This window comes from Somniosus microcephalus, chromosome 1 (genome assembly GCF_052327205.1).
Source record: "Somniosus microcephalus isolate GS21.2 chromosome 1, FLI_Smic_1.0, whole genome shotgun sequence".
NCBI lineage: Eukaryota > Metazoa > Chordata > Chondrichthyes > Squaliformes > Somniosidae > Somniosus > Somniosus microcephalus.
In genome coordinates, this window is record NC_140987.1 from 63096968 (window position 1) to 63121878 (window position 24911).

Below are 24911 nucleotides of genomic sequence, written 5' to 3' on the forward strand. Positions count from 1 at the left end.
CCTCAAATACATTACCTCACACTTCTTTGGATTCAATTCCATTTGTCACTTTTCTGCTCACCTAACCAGTCCATTGATATCTTCCTCACTATCAACCACACGGCCAATTTTTGTATCATCTGCAAACTTCTTCATTATGCCCCCTACATTGAAGTGTAAATCATTCATATATACCACAAAAAGCAAGGGACCTAGTACTGAGCTCTGCGGAACCCCACCGGAAACGGCCTTCCAGTCACAAACACCCATCGACCATTACCCTTTGCTTCTGCCACTAAGCCAATTTTGGATCCAGCTTGCCACTTTCCCTTGGATCCCATGGATTTTTACTTTTCTGACCAACCTGCCATGTGCGACCTAGTCAAAGGCCTTGCTAGAATCCATGTAGACTACATCAAATACACTACCCTTATTGACTCTCCTCGTTACCTCCTCAAAAAATTCAATTAAGGGAGTCAGACACGACCTTCCCTTCCCTTGCAAGCCACTCAGTTATACCAAACTGCTACAAGAACAACAGTTGAAGAAGGTGCCTCAGCACCACCATCTCAAGGGCAATAAATGCTGGCCTTGCCAATGACGCCCATATCCCATGAACAAATAAAATCTATGCTGACTGTTCTTGATTAATCTGTGCCTTTCTAAATGACGATTTATATTGTCCCTCAGAATTTTTTCCAATAATTTTCCCACCACCGAGGTTAGGTTGACTGTCATGTAATTACTCGGTCTATCCCTTTCTCCCTCTTTAAACAGTACAACGGTAGTAGTCCTCCAGTACCATACCTGTAGCCAGAGAGGATTGAAAAATGATGGTCAGAGCCTCCGCTATTTTCTCTCTCACTTCTCTTAACAGCCTGGGATACATTTCATCCAAGCCTGCCGATTTATCTACTTTCAAAGATGCTAAACCCCTTAATACTTCCTCTCTCACTATCTTTATCCCATCTAATATTTCACACTCCTCCTCAACTACAATGTCTGCATCGTCCCTCTCTCTTGTGAAGACAAGACGCAAAGAATTCATTAAGAACCATACCCACATCTTCCACCTCCGCACACAGGTTACCTTTTTGGTTTCTAATAAGTTCTACTCTTTCCTTGGTTATACTCAATATAGTATATTGAATTAAAACAGCTTAGAGAATCATCATTCCCATCAGATCTGGTAAAGTTCTGGGTTCCTACCTTGGTGCTTAACTTCAGATTCTAATTTAAATGAAATGAGTTTAGTTGCTGTAATTTGAGTGAATCTGACCTATTTTCAGTTAGTATATTGGATGTTTTCCATTTCAGCATAGAGAAAGGCTGCCTGTATCATACCTATGCCTGTATAAGTATGCCTTTTGAGTAACTATTACAGAGCAACACTAATTGTCATAGAGAACCTTCATTCCAGACTCTCGCTTTTCCTTGGTTGAAGGAGGAATGTATGCAATTTAGTGGGTATAAATAAATATATATATAAACATGGAACTGGGCGTAGAAGGAGAAGCATATGCCTTGTTTTTACTTCCTACAAACTCACAAACTACTAGCAACATTTTCATCTGAATATCTGAAGATCTTTTTTTAAATGTTCTAAATGAAAAATTTCTTTAAAATGCCATAAAACATTTCAGAAAGCTTTTTCATATGTATTGTACACAAAGAAACACTAATTCAACAGTAAGAGAGAATTGCATTTATAGTACGGTAAACATCTAAACCAACTCCTCTAATATACACCACTATCTGTTAACCTTCAAACTATTACTATTCTATTGGTGAGGGCAGGCAGTTTGTAGATATCTACTAGTGTTATGCTGAACTAACTGCTAGGAGTTTCCCCGCGCTTTTACAGATTGAGTCTCTTATCTCTTCCTCCCCTGCCCCCAACCCCCCTTTCTCCCGAGGAGCTGAAATTCAATTTGTGGTGTGAGGAATTCACTGTTTGCCTGTGGTGAAAGAATAGCTTTTACAACAAACCCCCTTCAAGTAAGAAAGTATCTGATGCCTCATGTTGAAACATAGAAACATAGAAGATAGGAGCAGGAGTAGGCCATTCGGTCCCTCGAGCCTGCTCCACCATTCAATGCGATCATGGCTGATCATCCAAATTCAGTACCCTGTCCCTGCTTTCTCCCCATATCCCTTGATCCCTTTAGCCTTAAGAAATATATCCAACTCCTTCTTGAATGTATTTAATGAATTGGCCTCTACTGCCTTCTGTGGTAGAGAATTCCACAGGTTCACCACTCTCTGGGTGAAGAAATTCCTCCTCATCTCTGTCCTAAAATGGCTTACCCCTTATCCTGAGACTGATCCCTGGTTCTGGACTCCCCGACCATCGGGAACATCCTTCCTGCATCTAGTCTTGTCTAGTCCTGTTAGAATTTTGTAAGTTTCAATGAGATCCCCGCTCATTCTTCTAAACTCCAGCGAGTACAAGCCCAATCTCTCCTCGTACGTCATTCCTGCCATCCCAGGTATCAGCCTGGTGAATCTTTGCTGCACTCCTTCCATGGCAAGAACATCCTTTCTCAGATAAGGCGACCAAAACTGCACACAATACTCAAGGTGTGGTCTCACCAAGGCCCTGTACAACTGTAGCAAGGCATCCTTGTTCCTGTACTCAAATCCTCTCGCTACGAAGGCCAACATATCATTTGCCTTCTTAATCGCCTGCTGCACCTGCATGCTTACCTTCAGCGACTGGTGCACAAGGACGCCCAGGTCTCGTTGCACTTCCCCTTCTCCCAATCTATTGCCATTCAGAAAATAATCTGCCGCCTTGTTTTTGACACCAACGTGGATAACCTCACATTTATCCACGTTATATTGCATCTGCCATGCTTCTGCCCAATCACCCAAACTGTCCAAATCATACTGGAGTTTCTCGGCATCCTCCTCACAGCACACACGCCCACCCAGCTTTGTGTCGTCTGCAAACTTGGAGATATTACTTCTAGTTCCCTCATCCAGATCATTTATATATATTGTGAATAGCTGGGGTCCAAGGACCGATCCCTGCGGTACCCCACTAGTCACTGCCTGCCACTCGGAAAAAGACCCATTTATTCCAACTCTTTGCTTTCTGTCTGCCAACCAGTTCTCTATCCAAGTCAATACCTTGCCCCCAATCCCATGTGCCTTAACTTTACATGCTAATCTCTTATGCGATACCTGTAACATTCAAGGGATTGATCGGTGTCATGTGGAGTTCCAATCCAAAATGGCTTAGATTTTTAAAAAATTTAATTGAAAGTATCTACACTCAAGCTGATTGATTGTTTGTTTATAAATGAATGATCCTAAAGATTCCTAGAATGAGTGTGATTATGCTTGCTGCTACCTTGGAGCCTTTGGTGTAGGTACCTACAATATTTATACAAATTGTATAAATAAGCATACCTTTGTGTACATCTAACTTGCCAAAGAGCTAGTAAGCCATAACATTAGTATGATGTATGTCTAAGTTGTTAATCTTTATTTTTATGCATTGTCATTCTGGTGATGTTTTTTACATTAATACAATCTAACATAACTTGTTACAGAATGTGGATAAGTAAGAAAAGTTAGCTTATCTACTTGCTGCCAATCTTATCTTGTTTATGGCATTTGTGAAATGTAAAGACTGCAGTCAGTGTGAAAGGCATTGTTTAGTAATAGGAGTATTTTAATATAACTAGGAAGATACAAGCTAGTGTAAAGTTTCTGTAATTGTGTATGCTACAATTTGAGCATATGTAGCAATTGATCTGAATTAATTTAATTTTCCCCTTTCTTTTGTGTCTTGTGTTCTCTTACATGTTTCTGATGGGACATCATCACCTGCTGCTGTCAACTTGACATGGTTTTATCTGACATCTTCATTTGTGTATTGTACTAATGGTTTATTTTAATGTTATTTGTCTGTAAACATTTTTAAACATTAACAATGTGTTCTCTTTCCCACAAACTAAATAATTTCTTTTTTTTTAATATTTAATGTTTCTTGGCTTTTGGGGTATGTATGGTGTTCGGGGATTCTTTTCTTTTAAATTGTAGGTCATCTCTCTTCTCCAAGCCATAAGCGACACAAGACTAGTGATAGCCTAGGTGCCCTGGCCCAGTATGGGGAGGATTCTTCAGATGAGGAAGACGACCGGCATAAGCGAGGCGGGAGATACCGAACTTCTGGAAATGCATCACGCAATATGTATCATCCCTACTTTCAGCATTCTATCCAACATCATCCTCATCACCACCACCACCAGCAGCAGCAACAACAACAGCAGCAACAACAACAACAACAGCAGCAACAACAACAACAACAACATGGTTTACCAAGGTCCCAAAATTCTATGCCCTTCTGGATGGCACCCAACTAATTGCTATGTTGTAAATGTATTTTTGTCAATGTTCTCTTCACCATGTGCAGCTAAACTACAATTGTTCAAATGAGCCTGTGTGTGCGTGCGCTAGGTGCAGTACTATTACCCAGGATGCCAAGACTCCTGGAAGTAACTTTAATAGACCATCATAATCAAATGGCTGACTGCAACAGTGGAAGATGGACTTTTACGCAGGGTGCAGAAACATGTGAAGAACCATACTATTGGCATTTTTACAGGAATACATCAGCTGTAGTAATGAAGAAGAAAGTCACAGATTACCTTCATACAAATTCCAGAAGAGAGGACAGAGTGAAAACCCCAGCTTTTCCCACTGGTACTTTGCAGAAGCATGATTCATGCACCAATCTTTTATGTTGTAATAGGCAAGAATTTAGTGTATTAAATACAGCTGTAAAATAAAAGTGTGTGAAAGAAAGACGTGTATAGTATATTAAACTTGGAATTATTTTGTAAAAGTGTTGAAAACCAGCAACTATTTCTTTTAAATTTGACTTTCAAACATTGTACTGAATATGGCAGCAAACAAAATGGAGAATTAGTCTATTCTATTACTGGTTTATTTTGATAGTTGGTCTAGCAATTCATACTTGGGTAATTAAGCAATTACAACCCTTCCATTCAGAAGATACTTCTCAGCCAATTCATCACTTTGTCAGCTACTGGCTACAAAATCAGTTAATACACTGTTACAAAACTGACCAAGATAATGGTAGTCTCTTGAAATCACCAGTAGGTCCAAGCAATTCCTCTTGGTCTGACTGTTTGAGTGGCAGGAGTAGCTTTATTAACAGTTTGGGGCTAAGGTTCTGCATGGAAATAGGGTTTTTGCTGACGTGGGAGAAGCCCCAAGGAAATTCACCCCTTTTAATTCACTTAAAATCTTAATTTACCTCCTATTTCCCCATTGTTCATGGGGGAGCTGGGATTATATTTTAATTAAATGATTTGCACGATTATGGGGGGGGGGGGGCGGCTGTTGAGTAGATGTGCTCTCTCAATGAGCGTGAATCAACACATGAGATTTTGCTGTCTAGTTGCGAATAAAGCTATTCTTCACACAAGAAATTAAATAGTGACTTCTCCCTCCTTAGGGGAAGCGTGAGGAGCTGAAGTATATCGTCCAGCAGCTATACAATACCACCTTGGGCATCCTTACACACTAGTCCAAAATTGGAATGGAATTTTAGATTAATGCAGTGATTGAGTAAAAACTAAGGTCCCAGCTTAAAAACTGAATGTGTATTTGCATTTTATTTTACAATACAAAAAGACTTTATTTTAATCCTTCAAAATATTAATACATACAGAAAAATGAAATACTAGGTGATGGAACATATATTTACAAAAGTCAGGTTGTGGCAGAGTCCTCAGTCTGGCCCCTTGCACATTCACCTTTGACCCATGATGTTTTCACCTCTGCTGCCTTTTGACTTGTGGTTTGCTGAAAAGTTTCAGAAAATCTCTCTCTAGCTTTGGCCCAATTCTTCTGTTTTTTGGATCTAAACATCTGTACATCTTCAATGGAAAGTGGTACAGTGACCCCCAAGCCGGCTTGTGACTGATGAAGTTGAACTTGAATCTGAAAAATAGATACAAAAAAATGCTATGTAATGGGTGCAGTATTAGATACATTTTTCTGATTTCCCTTGGAAAACTAAACTCAAACCTAAATGTGTTTTAAAATTGAGTCAATATATTTTTAAAGGAAAAATGTTTACTGAAGAATAAAAAAGTTGTCCTCTACAGAAGTTACATGGTGACTGTTCCCTCAAAAAAATCTTGTTCTAGACTACAATCCTGAAATGGTTTAACACATCTTTTAGAAATACTCTAAAATGCTTGCAGCTGGTCAAATGTTTTGGAACTCCTGTAGTTTTTGCTTTTCCACCCTTGCCTCTAACTTTCTCCCTTATCTGTTGTGAAGGTGATGGCAATTTTCATTAGTAAGCCTAGGTAATGGATGTTGCTGGGGTGGAACACCAAAACCAAGTCCAATTCTGTCCTCACCTGATGTTCACATGTAGTTTTTGGCACGGTTTACTCAATAGTGATCAGTAACGAGAACCTTGGCTGATCCATTTTATCTCCCACCTCCTCAATTCCAGGGAGACTAGTGCCACCCACACAGATCTGCTAACTCAGTACAGATCATGCAGCCTTCCTGTTTTGTATTGCACCAAGAGGTATGTTTATCTGCTGAACCATCAGAGGGAGCTTAAAAAGGCCTTTCTGGTTTGGGAAATGGACTGTTACACTGCTTAAATCATGTTGGCAGATGTTAAACACAAAATTTACAGTATTTGGGCAACATTACAACTATGATGCAAGTTGATTTTAAAGCATATTAACTTGGCAATAAAAAATCTCATTATTTGCATGGGAGGAGTGTTCAAAAAATCCAGTTATCTCCAATTGAGTTCTCTATTAAAGACCGAGTGAACATTCAGATCGCTATATTTAAAATGTAAGGAACAATTCATCTGTTTAGTTTTAAATATCAGTTTGTTTCCTATCTTTCTTGATAGAAAACTGTTAGAAATAGCTTTTGTCTATGTAGTAAGGCAAGGTCAACATACCGGCTCTTTAATTCCACAGCTCTCTTTGCCAAGTCCTTCTCCTTTCTTCCAGCCCATCTTTTCCAACATCTTTCGCCCTTTGTTGCTGTCACAGATTTCCCTAAAATCAATAATAATCTTAATATATTGAAACATTTACTGGTTTAATGATTTCCATTTTGTTTTTAGGCAGCAACTTTAGTACAAACTTGAACATGTCAAAAAATATATAGCTTCAAGAATATGCACACAATACATGCAGACATAGATGTATAGAACTGCTAGCAATATTCACCTGCACTAGTTCCTAAGATCTGAATGCCAGAGGACAGATGAGAGTAGCTACTCTTGACATCAAGATAGCACCAAAGAGCTCTAACAAGACCTCTAATGACTTAAGTCATACTTGACGTGTAGGAAGATACTTAAATTTGTCGAGGCCAATCATGCAGACCCAGGACATTACCACAGGAGTTCCTCAGGGCAGCATCCTCAGCCCAATCATCTTAAACTGCTTCATCAGTGACCTTTCCTCCATCTTCTTCACTAATAATTCCATGGTGTTCGACTCCATTCATGTCTCCTGATAAGGAAGGGCCTACAACAGGGCTTGGGACAACATCAAGGGTTGGGCTGATAAAGGTAGACAATAACCAACTCCTGTGACCCTGAACAGCACTACCATGGCTGGTTACCCCACCATCAACATCTTAAGTATCATAACTGACCAGAAGATTAGCTGGACCTGCCAAATCAACACCATGGCTACAAGAGCAGGGCAGAGGCTGAGTATTTGTGATAAATGGTTCACCTGACCCCCCAAAGCCTCTCCACCATCTGCAAGACTCAAATCAGAAGTGTGATGGAATACTCATGCCTTGCCTCAATGGGTACAGCCACAACAACAAAGCTCAACATTATCCAAGACAAAGCAGTCTGGTCGGTGTCCTGCCACCACTGGGGCACTGGCTGCAATATGTACAATCTACAGGTTGCACTCCAGCAACTCACCAAACTTACTTAAGTACCTCCCAGCTCTGTGACTTCTTAATGCCAAGAAGGAATATAGCAGGTGGACGTAAAAAAAATCCCACGGCACTATTTGAAGAAAAGGAGGGAGATTTCCAGTCTGCTGGCCAACAGTTACCTTTCAACAAACATCACTAAAACAGATTATCTGGTCATTATCTCATTGCTGTTTGTGGGACCTTGCTGTGTGCACATTGGCTGCCGCGTTTCTCTACATTACAACAGTGACTGCACTTTAAAACTACTTCATTGGCCGTAAGCACTTTGTGACATCTTAAGGTCGTGAAAGGCGCTATATAAATTTAAGTTCTTTCTTACTATGAGGAGATGGTGTACGTTTCTATAGAAGGATAAGCTGGGTGGGATAAATCTCATTCACTCTTACATTTGTGACCACTGTCGACAAATTAAGAGATCTGCCTTTGGTAGTCATCCTCATTCTCTGAAAGAAATCCGCATATAAAGTTGACTTCCAGCCAACAACTTATTTCTGTTTCAAGCATTGCATGGCGCAAAGCTGCTCAATTATTTATTGCAGATGTTTCAGTACTCTTGCTCTTTTTTGGGTTCTCAATGCTGACACCTTCAAACAAAAAACTAAAATGCAATCCAGAATGATGATAAATTACACAATGGTGAAAGGCCACCTGACCAAATAGGGTGTGAATTTTTTAAAGGGATAATACCCTTAGTGACTTTTTTCTATGGGATGATGGCAATATTCTATTTGAAGCTTGGTCTTTCTAAGAAAGGTCAAAGATCATTCTTGATAGGCAATTTTATATTCTGTGCTGCAACAGAATAAGTATTTACCAGGTAATTTCTAAAGTTTCCACCTATTTTCAGTGTAGATTCACAACCATGTTCATTTTTGTACTTACACATTGATTGAAGCTGGTGCATCATCTCTTCTGTAGATGCCATCACTTCCAACCACCTGTCTGCGTTTCGCAGCTCGATCCTTGTACATTGAGTTCTTTAATGCTTCATCTCCTTCATATGCGCTATTCTAAATAGAAGATGGAAAATAGTTTTGCTAACTGAAAAATTAACACAAATATAACAATTCAGAAAGAGTGGGTAGCACGGATTTGATATTGCGTGTGCAGTTACACCCAGTATATTTTATTAGAGAACTAAACTGAGAGAACTAAATCTCTATCTTTTACAGTATTTTCAATTGTGAACTGGTCGGTCAGTTTTGACTTACTTCATAGGGTTTATTTTAAACCACCAGGTGGTCTCCCAGGGAGTTCAGGCTAAGCAGGATTAGTGGGCAAGGAGATAACTGAACTGATGGGAGAGGTCAAAGGAGGCAATGGGAGGGGGAGGAGGGGAAAGTGGGGGAGAGGGATGGGCAAGAGGAGATGGTAGAGGGTGACGGTAGATAGGAGAGCAGAGGGTAAGGGTAGAGAGGATAGAGGAGAAAGGAGGACATGGAAGAAGATAGGGTGAGGGGAAGAGCTTGGTGGGAAAGGGAGGCACAGTAAATGGGAGCTGGAAGTTACAAAGGGACATAGACAGATTAAGTGAGTGGGCAAAACTGGCAGCTGGACTTCAATGTGGGGAAGTGTGAGGTCATCTACTTTGGATCCAAGACAAATCTGAAGATTTTCTTAATGGAGACTGGGAACTGTGGAGGAGCAAAATGTACACAAATCACTAAAAGCTAGTGCACGGGTGCAAAAGGTAACCAAAAAGCAAATTGAATGTTGGCCTGGAATACAAAGAGGAGGAAGTGATGCTTCAGTTGTTCAGATCCCATCTGGAGTACTGCATTCAGTTTTGGGCACTGCACCTCAGGTAGGATATAATAACCTTGGAGAGTGTACAGCTCGGACGTGAGAGGAGAGAGAAAAGTGGAGAATGAGCCAGCTCATTAGAGGTGGAGAACAGCTGCATATGGGTGAGAAAGGCTGGACAGGACAGTAATTGTATGCCTGCAGCCAAAAAAAATCAAATCGGGTAGACTCACAAACTTTGTAATCTCTAACTTCACAGAAGGTGGTTTTCAGGGTCAGTACTGTGGGACGGTCATGTAAATTAAGCTGTCCATTACACTCAATTAGTCACATAACGTTATATTTAAAGCACAACATATGCACGCAGTACCTTTGGAATCTTGAGACCACTCACTGTTTTTAATAGGTGTAGTCTTAAACTGTACATTTAAAAAAAAAATTGACCAATACATTAATATCTAGATCTTTTCAACATTTGGCAGAAAGACTTTAAATTATGTGACTGCAGGTAAGCAAAATTTTACAATTGAGCTGATGGAAACAATTTAGCAAGAACGCACCTGCAATCCATACTTGACCTGAATCTGTTTTAACTCTTGACGTCGTAACTTATCTTTCTCCTGCTTACTCAGCACTGGAACAGCTAAATAAAACCCAAAAAATTTATCAATTTAATAAGGAATATGGATTTGGACACTACAAGTCTGCAAGTAAAAATAATTAGTTTCTGGATCAAGACTACTGCAATCAAACAGTCAGAATTAAACTATCATGCCTTATAATGCAGAGGAACTCCTCAAAATATTTGAAGCTTAGTATCACCTGTAACATTAGTAATGCTAGACTGTACCATAAGTAATTAAAATTTGTGCCAATTATTTTAACCTGTACCATTAGTAATTTTGACCTGTACTACCAATAAGCCTACAAATATATTATTTTGATCTGTACCATCAATAACTTAAATCTCCACCATCAATAATTTTAATTGTACCATTTGTAATTTTAACTTGTACCATCTAATTTAAGCCTACACTATTAGTAATTTTGACCAGTACCATCAATAGTTTAAGCCTGCATTACGTGTAATTTTAACCAGTACCATCAATAATTTCACCATCACTAATACATAAACATAGAAGTTACAACACGGAAACAGGTCATTTAGTAAACGTCGGAGGGTAAAAAGCGACAGACGAGGAGTAGTTGAGGTGGCTAGCATTGAAGGGGAAGCTAGATAAGCATGAGGGAGAAAGGAACAGAAGGATATATTGATGGGGTTAGATGAAGAAGGGTGGGAGGAGGCTCGTGTGGAGCATAAACACCGACATAGACCTGTTGGGCTGAATGGCCTGTTTCTGTGCTGTAAATACTTTGTCATACTTCATTACCATGTTGACAGTTTTTAAGCTCAACCACTAACCCTGGAAGTGAATACCACAGCCTCACAACTCTTTGTGTATAAGCTTCTCTTGTGCTTTGCTCCAAATCTCTTACATATAGTCTTGCATCTATGCCCCCTCGATCTTGACCCTTCAACAGGAAAGTGTCATTTTAACCTGTACCATAAATAATTTTGGTTTGCACCATTAGTCATTTTAACCTGTATCATTAACAATTTTAACCTATAGCATCAATATTTTTTTATCTGCACCATTAGTAATTTCATCTTGTACCAGTTTGGAGTGAAGTAGCAATATCCAGACAAAATTGCACTGAGCCTTCCTCCAATTTTTTTGACTAAGAATCTTATAATGACTTACAAGGTAAGACATCTCTTAACTAAATGATGTCCAAATACACACCAACAGATAATCATGCGTAACGTCACAGGTAGCATAATGCAATAATTGTAACTGGGGAAGCCCATTAACCATGACCTGATCCATAGGTAGAGAAACCTTGGTATATGGAAGATAACGTAATAGAATAAGAAATGCCGTAAGTAACACTGAAAGGCTGTAATCCATTTTTTCATTTTCCTCCACATGCTGCAGATAATTTTCCCAAAGCAGTATGCCTCAAGGAAAGAGGACCTATTTGTGTAAGTGTCAAAATCAAAGGCCAGAACTTTGTCCAAACAGTGATATTTTGAGGCAGTATGACAAGTTTTCCATTGGGGAGGGAAGTCTGCAGTTCAGCAGCAAAGAATTGTTCTGTGGTTGCATTCTGAGAATGCAGGATGTATAGCTTCACAACTAGGCAGATGGTCATGAGGAGACATTGCAGGGGCTGTAAAACACAGCCAAGGAAACAGTTTGCGACCATTAAAGTCTCTTAACTGTCCACCCTGAATATTTACTGCTTCTATGCTGGGGCATGTGCTCCAACAGAGGCAAGGTAGGTTCAGAAATTCTTCGGTGAGGGCACAGAGGATATAAGAAATAAGCCCATCGAGCCTGCTCTGCCATTCAATAAGATCATGGCTGATGATCTACCTCTACTCCACTTTCCTGCACTGTCCCCATATCCCTTGATTCCCTTAATATTCAAACATCTATCGATCTCTGTCTTGAATATACCCAATGACTGAGCCTCCACAGCCCTCTGGGGTAGAGAATTCCAAAGATTCACCACCCTCTGAGTGAAGAAATTTCTCCTTATCTCAAGTCCTAAATGGCTGACGCCTTATTCTGAGACTGTGACCCCTGGTTCTAGAGTCCCCAGCCAGGGGAAACATCCTCCAGCATCTACACTTCAAGCCCTGTAAGAATTTTGTATGTTTCAATGAGATCACCTCTCATTCTTCTAAACTCTAGAGAATATAGGCCTAGTCTATTCAATATTTGAGGTATGGGCCCGGTGTGGAAGCCTGAAGGAGAAGGTAAACAAGGGCAGTGGAGTGGAGGCTCGCTGTCGGAACACAATGACATTTGGACAGGCAGCATGCGGTTGCATAGGTCATGCTGCAGTGAGGAAAGACGTTTGAATATAAACAATGAAACTTTCATTGGCTTACTCTAAAGAATATTTAGAATTCACTTGATATGTACCTTTCGTCCTTACTTTGAGATTCTGTGCTGAAGGTAAAAATGTTCCTGAACTGCCACCCACTGGCTTTATTATGCAACTGCATGCTTACACACATGCTAACTCTCAGGGCCAAAATACAGTACCAGAAGGGGTTTGTAGCTAATGTTATGTGCAATGTTCCCTGTAACCTGCGCTTTGTTCTGCGTGGCCGGTTTCTTTTAGTGCACTGACCCTTTAAATTTCCGCGCTTGTGCAGTATTTACAATGGAGAAGCCGGTGAGCAGCCTGTGCGGGACCTTTCCCATGGCTGCGCTCAGAGGTAACATTGGTTATGTGATAGGTCTTTTAACAATAAAAATTCCAATTGCAGTACCACTTACAGGTACAAGAGCTACTACAGTTAAATATTGACACTTTTGTAATGAATTTTGGAAAACAGGCAATAACACATCTGAGATTGGGAACTCAATGATAGGGAGGAATGACATCTGTGTCTCACCACTGGACAACGGAATACGTTGCAAACTTGATTATTCCCTGGTGGATAATTGGAAAAAAAAGGCAACCGAGAGCCCTCACATTTAATTTCTCCTGTTATAGTGAATGCTGGTAAACCAGACTCCCTTTGATCTCATCACCTGATCCAACCCTGTTGTAGCCCAGTGCGGTAAAAGAGAAAAGCCCACAAATACTTTCAGCCCGAAGAAACAATTCTGTTGTCAAAAGTTTTATATACCATTCTAACCACTATTATTCTGGCAGTGACAGAAGCAGATTCTAAAAGAACAACTTTTCTTAGCTTCTACTCAAAATGGCAGGATCGACTGTGTTATTAGCTGTAGCTGGGCAATTCAGCGCAACACCCTACAGCTATCGCTGATTGCAGCAAACCACTAAAGGACAAGAATAGTTGCTCAAACGTGGATAATAGGGCAGTGTATATAATCAGGACTTAACCATATAGTACTATTTTTTATGCATTAGTTTCCGAACAAGAGTGGATACATACAAAGCAGTAACAGCTGCATAATACATTTACTGTATTCAAATACCTGTGGATTCTTCTTTCTTGTTGAGGCGCAGGTGTGCTATAACCTGGCCTGGCTCACAGCCATTGCATGTGTCAGTTCCTGGATGGATATGGAAAGACAGTACCGTCTCCCCAAACTTCACTTCATCACCATGCTCCAACCTATGGGGATCACATTTATTTTTTGGCTGAAAAAATTACAAACATTAAATTGATGGCTAACAAGCAGATATTACATTTTGTATCTTTTTTTGCAATTAAAAAACAGTAGTGGAGCTTCAGAGTATAATTATTTTTACAACGTAACAATTAGAAATACGGCTAATTAAAATGAATACTGAGCACAGATTTTTTTGAAAAAGGTATATTTTTGAATTATTTCCACAACTCAAATAAACCAAATGATGACAGTTTAATTCTTGTATTATCAAACAAGTCACTTATTACAGAATCATACTTCTGCAAATCATAGTATTAATTTACAGGCTAAAATCAAGAAACACATCCAAAATCTGAATGAGTTAAATGGATGGTTTTGTGTTGCACTGGCCCCAGTGAGAGACCCTGAGCCAACAATGTCTCTGAGTCTATTGCATCACATTTTCATCCTGTCCATCAATCTGTTGCTTATTTTTACCCACTGATGCCATTGTGAATACTCTGGTTAACAAACAATGGAATGGTGGATAGGTTTAACTTTTGTCTTTAATTTGATACTGGTTGCACCAGCTTCCCTGACGTAAGAAAACTACTAGGCACTTGGTCTAAGCGTTAAACAAAGCTTTAATCAACTGTTTTACAACATGGAGGTCTAGTTGTGTCCTTCACTAGTTCCTGTTAAGAATGTCCTGCACAAGCTGGGCTCATGCCCGAGTATTTATACTCTCCCTGGACAGCGCCACCCATAGGCCGCTCAGAACTCGATAGACTCTGGAACAGTACCCATGGATTGGAGGGTAGCTAATGTTACCCCACTATTCAAAAAAGGTGGTAGAGAAAAAGCGGGGAATTATAGACCGGTAAGCCTGACATCGGTAGTGGGGAAAATGCTAGAATCTATTATAAAAGATGTAATAGCAGAGCACTTGGTAAGCAGTGACAGGATCGGACAAAGTCAACATGGATTTACAAAAGGTAAATCATGCTTGACTAATCTACTGGAATTTTTTGAGGATGTAACTGGTAAAATAGATAAGAGAGAACCAGTGGATGTGGTGTATTTGGACTTTCAGAAGGCTTTCGATAAGGTCCCACATAAGAGATTAGCGTGCAAAATTAAGGCACATGGGATTGGGGGCAAGGTATTGACTTGGATAGAGAACTGGTTGGCGGACAGAAAGAAAAGAGTTGGAATAAATGGGTCGTTTTCCGAGTGGCAGGCAGTGACTAGTGGGGTACCGCAAGGATCGGTCCTAGGACCCCAGCTGTTCACAATATATATTAATGATCTGGACGAGGGAATTGGATGTAACATCTCCAAATTTGCAGACGACACAAAGCTGGGTGGGAGGGTAAGCTGTGAGGAGGATGTCGTGAAACTCCAGGACGATTTGGACAGGTTGGGTGATTGGGCAGAAACATGGCAAATGCACTATAATGTGGATAAATGTGAGGTTATCCACTTTGGTGGCAAAAACAGGAAGGCAGATTATTATTTGAATGGCAATAGGTTGGGAGAAGGGGAAGTGCAAAGAGACCTGGGTGTTCTTGTGCACCAGTCGCTGAAGGTAAGCATGCAGGTGCAGCAGGCGGTTAAGAAGGCAAATGGTATGTTGGCCTTCGTAGCAAGAGGGTTCGAGTACAGGAACAAGGATGTCTTGCTACAGTTGTACAGGGCCTTGGTGAGACCGCACCTTGAGTATTGTGTGCAGTTTTGGTCGCTTTACCTGAGGAAGGACGTTCTTGCCATGGAAGGAGTGCAGCGAAGATTTACCAGGCTGATACCTGGGATGGCAGGAGTGACGTATGAGGAGAGATTGTGTCGATTGGGCTTATACTCACTGGAGTTTAGAAGATTGAGAGGGGATCTCATCGAAACCTATAAAATTCTGTCAGGCCTGGACAGACTAGATGCAGGAAGGATGTTTATGATGGCCGGGGAGTCCAGAACCAGGGGTCATAGTCTAAGGATAAGGGGTAAGCCATTTAGGACTGAAATGAGGAGGAATTTCTTCACCCAGAGAGTGGTGAATCTGTGGAATTCTCTGCCACAGAGGGCGGTGGAGGCCAGTTCATTAAATATATTCAAAAAAGAGTTGGATATATTTCTTAAGGCTAAAGGGATCAAGGGATATGGGGAGAAGGCAGGGACAGGGTACTGAATTTGGATGATCAGCCATGATCTCATTGAATGGCGGAGCAGGCTCGAAGGGCCGAATGGCCTACTCCTGCTCCTATCTTCTATGTGTCTATGTATTATTTCATAAGTCTTTCTTTCATGAATGACTGATTCATGTCATTCCCCAAGACCCGGGAGAACCGTAACACATGACGGATGATAGTACGTAGGGGTCTGTGTCTGTGCAGCTTCGAGGAAGTTAGAATGTCCAGAAGGTCAACCCCAGAAGTCAGAACTTGTTCTTCTGCTCACTTCCTAAAATCATTGCATCATTTGCCTCTTATTATTGTTGAGTTAGAATTTTAGGAACAGATCATTTTGTGCAGAATATCCCCTGAAGTGACCTCAAAGTTCTGCTCACATAACAAAGTTACCGTCATTATGGTCACTAGAGCAGGGATCTGTACAATGGGGAGTGTTCTTCTGAGGTTTGGGTGGGGGAGGGATTGAGGCACTTTGTTGGGAGTTCTACACCTGACTATGACAACTGATGTGGGAGAGCCCAAAACAGAAAAAGTATTTCACTTGCCAGTATGGACAGCTCTCACCTTAATGAACAAAACAACTCCATGAAAAGTACAAACAGAATGTATTTTGTGTGGGGAATGTTTTTTTTAAAATAAATGCAATGATGCTCTGATAGTGAAGAGCTGTCTCTCGCTGAACTCAAAGCAATGTTAGTCTACTGTACAGAATGGTTTTCTGAGAATAAAACAAACTTCATCTCAATTTCTCTTGGCGTGAAAAGCGACCGCACTCCCACACCCAGCGCTGAGAAAGGCCAGTAAAAAGATCTTACTATCTGATAACAGTAACATAACCTTACCATGAGGATCCTATTCCCATTGACCACAGTCCCATTCTGGCTCCCCTGGTCTACCAGCATGTACTCCTGCAGATCTTGATCAAAGTATACTTCAGCATGGAACTAAACAAGATGTAAATCAGGACATGAGAAAAAGGAAACAACAGACTAAAGACCAAAATGTAGATATTCCAAAAATGTGTTGAAGAACTACTTTGTGGTGGCATGGAATGGTAGGATGCAAAGCTACACCTGCAATTCCCAGCACTATTGGGCTTCATCTCCCCATGCTGGTGAGAATATCATCAAATGGGGGCAAGACATTTCCCCATACAGACACAAAACAAGAATTTACAGGTGAAATTGCCAAGCACCTTATATACGTCCACATCATTCCGATCAAGAGAACCATTTGTAGATGGGGTAGGGGTGAGGAATTAAGAGATCGGGAAATAAATACACTCCTGTTTTGGGAGTTAAAAAAATTCACATTCTGCAACTGTTATATCACATTTAATAGATGGATGCTATTCAAGATGCCAAGAAGCAGGCACTTTAATATCTCACTGAACAGGTAGTTCTGGAAATATGACATTTTACTATGGAGAACATTACAAAGTATTTGCTTTTATAATAAAACTAGTTAGTTAAATCTGTCACGTCATTCATCTCTAGCGACAATCTTTTTAATGCTTTTTACAGTTTAATGTGATTCCATAACTAACCTTACTAACTCCAATTTCAGCTATTCTGATTGCATGGCCCATGTCTTTATCTCTGTTAAATAAAAAGAATCACACTTTTAACAAAATAAAACAGAATGCACAATACACATTCTTTACTTTTACCATCAGCGATTTGAAAACTTAATCCCGTATGCCATATTATGTTATATCTGTTCCATATTCTGCAGTTTCATAAATATAATTCAAAGATTATTATTTCATGCAAAGTTAATAAAAGCATCTAAGGGAATAACATTCCTGGCTCTCTCAAAAAAGCTATACATCTCACAGTGAGTGACACTCAGCTTCCATGTCCCATCCACAGTGGGATACTGCGTACTGGAAAAATTTTAAATGTGCAATTCCAAAAGAGAATACTGTTTAACAAGAGAATACCTGGAGGATCTTTAGCAACCCTTTGCCGTTTTATATTAGCATACTATCAAATTATTGATCCAAATGTCTCCACCCACAATAATCTGCATTTTCAATCTTTGTTGTTTTTCAAATTGGAATTTTTTTTGCTAAACACAAATTTGCCAAACCTATTAATCAAGAATGATAAATGAATAATCAATACTATTGTGGAACATCGTTGCAACATAAAATTAGGAGGTAGAATTATGCCTTCTAATACTGGCCAGAATAAAGTAGATTTAAGTACAATACTTGTTATTCATTGACTATTCTTGTACTCAGTGTATGCAGTACATCAGGGGTAAGGTAACTGGACTAGTCTTGATGCAGGCACTTTACGAGACTTTGGAGGAAGAACCCAAAACTGTGCACCTGTACTGCTGTTCACCTATTGGCCATAAAATTAAATTATGGAAAGTCCCTAATCCTATTTTTTGATAAAAAAGACCAACTACTTATAGATGTAGAAAAAAAATAAGTGCCATGTTGGCTACATTAGAGCATTCAAAAATACTTCAGTTTGTTCAGTCAGTGCACGAGCCACTTGATATATTTGTGCTAATGGGAGTCCAAAGAAGATGTGAAACAATAACATCCTGTTCTTTGGCTGGGATTGTGAAATTTAAGAATTATACAATGCCTGCCTTCATCAGGGTACCTTGCAAGAACACAACTATTATACTATTCTTAAATAGGGATCATCACAACACTTCCTTCCTTACCACAATATTGGTGTCAGGATGGGGTACTTTGGTCTAACAGTGGCAAAGACTTCCTTCTGAGGCTGTGTACATTGTGTAAGGAATTCATTTCACTGGTGTCATCCGATTAGGATTGTTAAATGTTAAGTTGTGTATGTAAAAGTCTCAAAGTGTTTAAACATACAGGAAACTTTGTGCTATCCGGCACCCACGGGACCGAGCTGCTGCCGTTGCCTCAAAACTTCCGTACTCTCCAGAGTTAATGTTGAGAGATACGGAGATTCTTATCTCCGTATTTGACAACAAACACTGTTGCTTAGCAACAGCTTCTAAACACTCGGGTGTGGCCCTAAAGCTCTGTAGCTGAAGCTGTTGCTATAGCTACAGACCTTGCACAGCTTGACTGTTCAAACTAAGCAAAAAAAAACCCAAAAATAATAAAAAACGGCTGCTGATTTTTGCCGGTGGCTCCAGATTGCCGGATAGCTCACCTCCGGATAGCACAAAGTTTCCTGTATATAAGCCTCTAGGATCTGTCCCCTTGAGGAATTTATCATTGGTAAGCCCCACAGAAAGGACACAGGCAATATTAAAAATATGCCAGAGGCTTGTTCAAAATGGTCGCACTAAGATCCCATTTTCTTGAAGGAAGGAAAGCTACTGAATTTGTTGCTTTTACATTCTTACGCTGGGCATCCAAGCCACAAAACTTCTCCCATTCATGCTGCATTTAAGGTCTGGTCCTGAATTTGCAATTCAATTCTATTGATGGGAGCGGGAAAAACTAAGTAGACATAACAAAGCAAATATGTACACAAAAACTGATGAGCTCCAGGTGCTCGAACAGAGAAGACTGAGGGACAGGAGAGATGCAGCTTTGTCTGTGGAGGGTGAACTGCTATGAGGAAGAACATAATGATGAACATAGGAAATGTGAAGTTCTTCCTCATTTGTTCATATTATACCAAAGTACAGGTCCACAACCCCTTATCCGCAATTCCGAAATTCGAAAAGCTCTGAAAACCGAAAGTTTTTTCGTGGAGCATCACTCGTGTGCACGACATGACCCGAGTGGCGCCACACATGACCCGACGCGGCCGATGCTTGACCCACGCAGGTGTGCGGTGTCAGTTGTGTCTCAGCGCTGCTACCAGTCACACGTGCATCTGCTGCTCTCTGATATTTTTTGTTATTTCGTGATTTTGAGTTTAATTTCACTGTGAAAATGTCAAAAAGAGCTACCGTTCTGAAATCCGAAAAATTCCGAAACACATCTGGTCCCAAGGGTTTCGGATAAGGGGTTGTGGACCTGTACTACAGTAACAGAGGTAGGAAATTTTGCAGACAGTGATGATGTGCTCTCAATCATCATAACATATATTTTAAGTGGTGGTTGAATCAGCTTTATTCGTAGTTCTGGAATAAAAACCAGTTGTATCTTCCACCAGAAGTGTTAAAAACAGATACAAATAAAATTGTTGCTGATTACTATTTTACATCTCATTAAGAGTTCTACATATGATTGTATGTGGAAAACAACAGGCAGACCTACTGGCATTAGAATATTTGTGATACAACAGGCAGACTTACCAGGAACAGCCTGTCCTGAAGAAAATGTTCCAGAAGTGGAGAGTCCAAAAAGCTTACAAATTTAGAAAACTGGAACAATTTTTACTAAAAAAAACACAATCTTTTCAGGACATAAATATCTTAGTAAGTGCTGACAATTTGAATGAATCACAGTGATCATCGTTTGAAGAAAAAAGCCAAGAATATGTTTTTCTATTTTATCGCAAGATAGCAGCAGAACAGGATAATAATTAAACTCCTCCCACAAAAAGTTGCAGAAACCTTGCGGCACAGTGCCAGATAAAATCCCATACAGTCCAACCTTGGTTAACTGGGATAGCAATACAAGGATCTATAATAGTCTGTCCTATACCTTCCAATGGTAGCTGACTTCACTGCAGTGATGATGAAGAGTGTACCAGGTTCCAGGACTGGTGATCGCACCACCATCACACGGATACATGGGGGCCATGGTTGACCTATACATTAGAAAGTAATACAGAATAGGACAGAAATTATTTGAAGAATACACTCTTAGTTGTATGTAGGGGACAATTAACATTAAGACCTTCATGATTATAAGCTTTATGAAAGTGCAACACACATATTTTTGCTTTAAATCATTAAGAGTGCTTGTAATTATTCTTGTCATGCTAATTATATGAAGGTCCTGCATATTCAGCAAGACATGGTTCATGTACATTCAACAAAAACAAAATACTGCGGATGCTGGAAATCTGAAAGAAAATGATGGAAACACTCAGCAGCTTCCTCCCACTCAAATTACAGGAAACTTTCTGGTATCCGGCACGGATGGGACCGACGTGGTGCCAGTTCATCAACAATTCCGGATAACCGAACGCTATAGTAAAAGATACAGAGCTCAGTATAAAGCAACAAACCCTGCAACAACTTCAAAACAATCGGCACAAGTTGCAAGCGTCTCTGTAGCTTAGCAACAGCTTCAGCTACACCCTTGCACAGCAACAAATGGAGTAAAAAAAGTAATAAAAGTAAAAAAAAGTTACCTGAACCGACTCCTGAATTTTGCCGGTGGATAGAGCGTTCCGGTTATTTAGGGGCCGGTTAATCGAAAGTTTCCTGTACCTCTTCCCACCCTGCCCCCATATCCCTCTATTCCCTTCATTCTCCCTCATGTATGCATCAAGCCGACAAAGAGCTGTCCACCATATCAATTATGCTTGAACTGTATAAAACACTAGTTAGGCCTCAGCTAGAATACTGCGTGCAGTTCTGGTCACCACATTACAGGAAGGATGTGATTGCACTAGAGGGGGTGCAGTGGAGTATTACGAAGATGTTGCCAGGACTGGGGAATTTTAGCCATGAGGAAAGATTGGATAGGCTGGGGTTGTTTTCTTTGGAATAGAGGAGGCTGAGGGGAGACCTAATTGAGGTGTATAAAATTATGAGGGGCCTAGATAGAGTGAATAGGAAGGACCTATTTCCCTTAGCAGAGAGGTCAATAACCAGGGGGCATAGATTTAAAGTAATTGGTCAGAGGTTTAGAGGGGATTTGAGGAGAATATTTTTCCACCCGGAGGGTGGTGGGGGTCTGGAACTCACTGCCTGAAAGGGTGGTAGAGGCAGAGCCCCTCATCTCATTTAAAAAGTACTTGGATATGCACTTGAAGTGCCGTAACCTACAAGGCTACGGACCAAGTGCTGGAAAGTGGGATTAGGGTGGATAGCTTGGCCTGCACGGACAAGATGGGCCAAATGGTCTCCTTCTGTGCTGTAAATTTCTATGATTCTATGAAGCCTCCCCTTAAATATGTTAGTGTACCCATAACATTGCTGCTCTTGTCCTTCTCGGTGCTAGAGGTTGCAGGGAAGGGAGATGCCGTTGAGGTAATCTTGGTAAGTTGCTGCAGTGCATCCTGTAGATAGTACATACTACAGCTACAGTGTGCCGACGCTGCAGGGTGGATGGATATTCAGCCCAGTGGCAGAAGTGTTTGATGTTTTGCTTCTGTGAATCACTTATTTGGAAGTAAATATGGACAATAGTTTGTCCTGTATGAAGTGGACTAGCATTGGAAATAATTTCAAACTATGAATTCCATGTAAATATATTTGCCACGATTGAGTTTAATTGTTTCACCACAGCTATGCCACTTCCGAGCAGGGGTAGGGATAAAGGATATAGGTTTCAAATAAGTAAGAGACGGGGACTGTTTACAGAAACAGTAAAGCAGAAAGAAAAAAGACAGCTGCAGAAACATTTCATGTTATGTAAAAATGTAATTATCAAGAGAGCAACATTTAACTAAAGAAAACAAGAGGAGAGATCTATACAGAGTTTCTTCAATGCCTTATGCCTCTAAACAGAGCACTAAGAATATAGCGGCTACACATTAATTGGAAAGAGTTCAGCTCCACCCTGACCTTAATTGTTAAGAAGTATTGGAGAGTTATTAGAGGAATTTTTGTTTTTTTATTCGTTCATGGAATGTGGGCATCACTGGCAAGGCCAGCATTTATTGCCCATCCCTAATTGCCCTCGAGAAGGTGGTGGTGAGCCGCCTTCTTGAACCATTGCAGTCTGTGTGGTGAAGGTACTGCCACAGTGCTGACAGGGAGGGAGTTCCAGGATTTTGACCCAGCGACGACGAAGGAACGGCAATATATTTCCATGTCAGGATGGTGTGTGACTTGGAGGGGAACTTGGAGGTGGTGGTGTTCCCATGCGCCTGCTGCCCTTGTCCTTCTAGGTGGTAGAGATCGTGGGTTTGGGAGGTGCTGCCGAAGAAGCCTTGGTGAGTTGCTGCAGTGCATCTTGTAGATGGTACACACTGCAGCCACGGGAATTGGAAGGAGTATGTCAAATAGATACTAGCCTGGTATACGAGGAGATCTAAAGAGAACATGTTTGACAAATCAAGGCAGACCTTACGACACTCCAAGATGAAGGAAGAAGTTGCACTGAATTATTAGGTGAATCTTCAGACTCGCCAGGAGTTAAAGGATACCCTGAAAAGATACGGGCAGTCAATTGCTATGTATGATAGACCTGCTATGAAAGTTCAACTATATCTAACAGGGGAAACAAAACCACCCAGGCATTTGCTGTGTTTTGGATGAGACGTTAAACCGAGGCCCCCGTCTGCTCTCTCAGTGGACGTAAAAGATCCCATGGCACTATTTCGAAGAAGAGCAGGGGAGTTCTACATTACAACAGTGACTACACTTCAAAAGTACTTCATTGGGTCATCCTGAGGTCGTGAAAGGCGCTATATAAATGCACGTCTTTCTTTTGTAAAAGTTTCCAACCGGAGAACAATCACAAACCAATCAATATTGGCATTTTTTTTAAATTAATTCACGGGATGTGGACGTCACTGGCAAGGCCAGAATTTATTGCCCATCCCTAATTGCCCTCGAGAAGGTGGTGGTGAGCCGCCGCCTTGAACCGCTATAGTTCGTGTGGTGAAGGTACTCCCACAATGCTGCTAGGTAGGGAGTTCCAGGATTTTGACCCAGCGACGATGAAGGAACGGCGATATATTTCCAAGTCAGGATGGTGTGTGACTTGGAGGGGAACTTGGAAGTGGTTGTGTTCCTCTGAGCCCGCTGGCCTCGTCCTTCTAGGTGGTAAAGGTCGTGGGTTTGGGAGGTGCTGCTGAGGAATTTAAAAACAAGGATGCACTACCACTGTGATAGAGATTTTTTTGATTATACAGGTACTTCATGAAGTTATCGTATACAACTTCTAAAATTTTAGGAAAAGCCCTTACAACAGTTGATAGTCTATCACAAGCTCCAGTATCAGAAGTGACTAAGAAAGCTCAGAGTTTTCTTGACGATCTGGATGTTTATGTGAACCCTACTGTCCAGAACCTACCATGAACTGAAAATCGCCCATAAGAAATGACGATACTGTACAAATAAAGATCGAAGAAGTATGCAGTCTGATTCCAATTGTGGATTACTATATGGAAGGCTGCCCAGAAAAGAATGAACTAAGAATGAACTAGACTGTGAAAAGAGAATTGTCACTGCAAGATGGATTGGTCTAGAAACGGAGCGTCTAGTGATTGCCACATCAACATGACCCAGATGCTAGAGGAAGTGCACACTGCACATCGAAGCATTGGGAAATATTGAGAAAATATTTGATAAGCCAGTGACTTGCCTTGAATACAACTCAAATTTGTTCAGAGCCGTCTAAAATCCTAGGAGGAAAGTATGAAACTGGTTGAGCTCATGATACCATCTGCTTTGTCTGGAACAAAGCTGGGAATTATTTACTCAAATGGAAAGGTACCATATCCTTTCATTATAGAATACTTCTTGCATTTCCTAGATGAGCACAGTTGACTCACACCATGCCACAAGACATTGTGGATAAGGTTGCTGACTCTAGTTGGACCTATTCCTGGAGATTTCACCACATGACCTCCGACCGCTCCGCCCAGTCAAACAGCCTTTTTCCCATCTCCACTATTTTTCTAACTAATAATCGAAAATGTTCAAAGAAAATAAAAATAATACACTTTTTTTTTAATGCCCTAATGATTATTCTCCCGGGTTACTCACAGTAGTGTCCAGGAGATTAACCTTCAATTCCTGGAAATTCCTGGTCAATTCTGGAGGATTGACAACTCGAATTGCGGAACACCTGAAA

General features: G+C 40.6%; 2 protein-coding genes across 8 annotated transcripts in view; one reads left to right on the top strand and one right to left on the bottom strand.

Annotated features, from left to right (window-relative positions):
- Nucleotides 1-4834, top strand: part of LOC147124131 (KH homology domain-containing protein 4-like) — a 55944-nt gene extending 51110 nt beyond the window's left edge. For 3 of the 4 annotated variants that reach the window (XM_085982602.1, XM_085982582.1, XM_085982592.1), the window contains one exon: nucleotides 4030-4834. In XM_085982602.1, coding sequence (XP_085838728.1) covers nucleotides 4030-4352 — 323 coding nt within the window. In that variant the 3' untranslated portion in view covers nucleotides 4353-4834. The remainder of the gene's footprint in view (nucleotides 1-4029) is intronic. The other variant, XM_085982608.1, reaches the window with a different exon arrangement.
- Nucleotides 4835-5611: 777 nt separating this feature from the next.
- aggf1 (angiogenic factor with G patch and FHA domains 1) overlaps nucleotides 5612-24911 on the bottom strand; it is a 57585-nt gene continuing 38285 nt past the window's right edge. For 3 of the 4 annotated variants that reach the window (XM_085982550.1, XM_085982556.1, XM_085982566.1), the window contains 8 exons: nucleotides 20637-20742; nucleotides 17577-17628; nucleotides 16873-16974; nucleotides 13731-13896; nucleotides 10266-10348; nucleotides 8845-8972; nucleotides 6956-7055; nucleotides 5612-5958 (listed from right to left, as the gene is read on the bottom strand). In XM_085982550.1, coding sequence (XP_085838676.1) covers nucleotides 5728-5958; nucleotides 6956-7055; nucleotides 8845-8972; nucleotides 10266-10348; nucleotides 13731-13896; nucleotides 16873-16974; nucleotides 17577-17628; nucleotides 20637-20742 — 968 coding nt within the window. In that variant the 3' untranslated portion in view covers nucleotides 5612-5727. Of the gene's footprint in view, nucleotides 5959-6955; nucleotides 7056-8844; nucleotides 8973-10265; nucleotides 10349-11128; nucleotides 11239-13730; nucleotides 13897-16872; nucleotides 16975-17576; nucleotides 17629-20636; nucleotides 20743-24911 lie in introns of those variants that run through there. The other variant, XR_015077658.1, reaches the window with a different exon arrangement.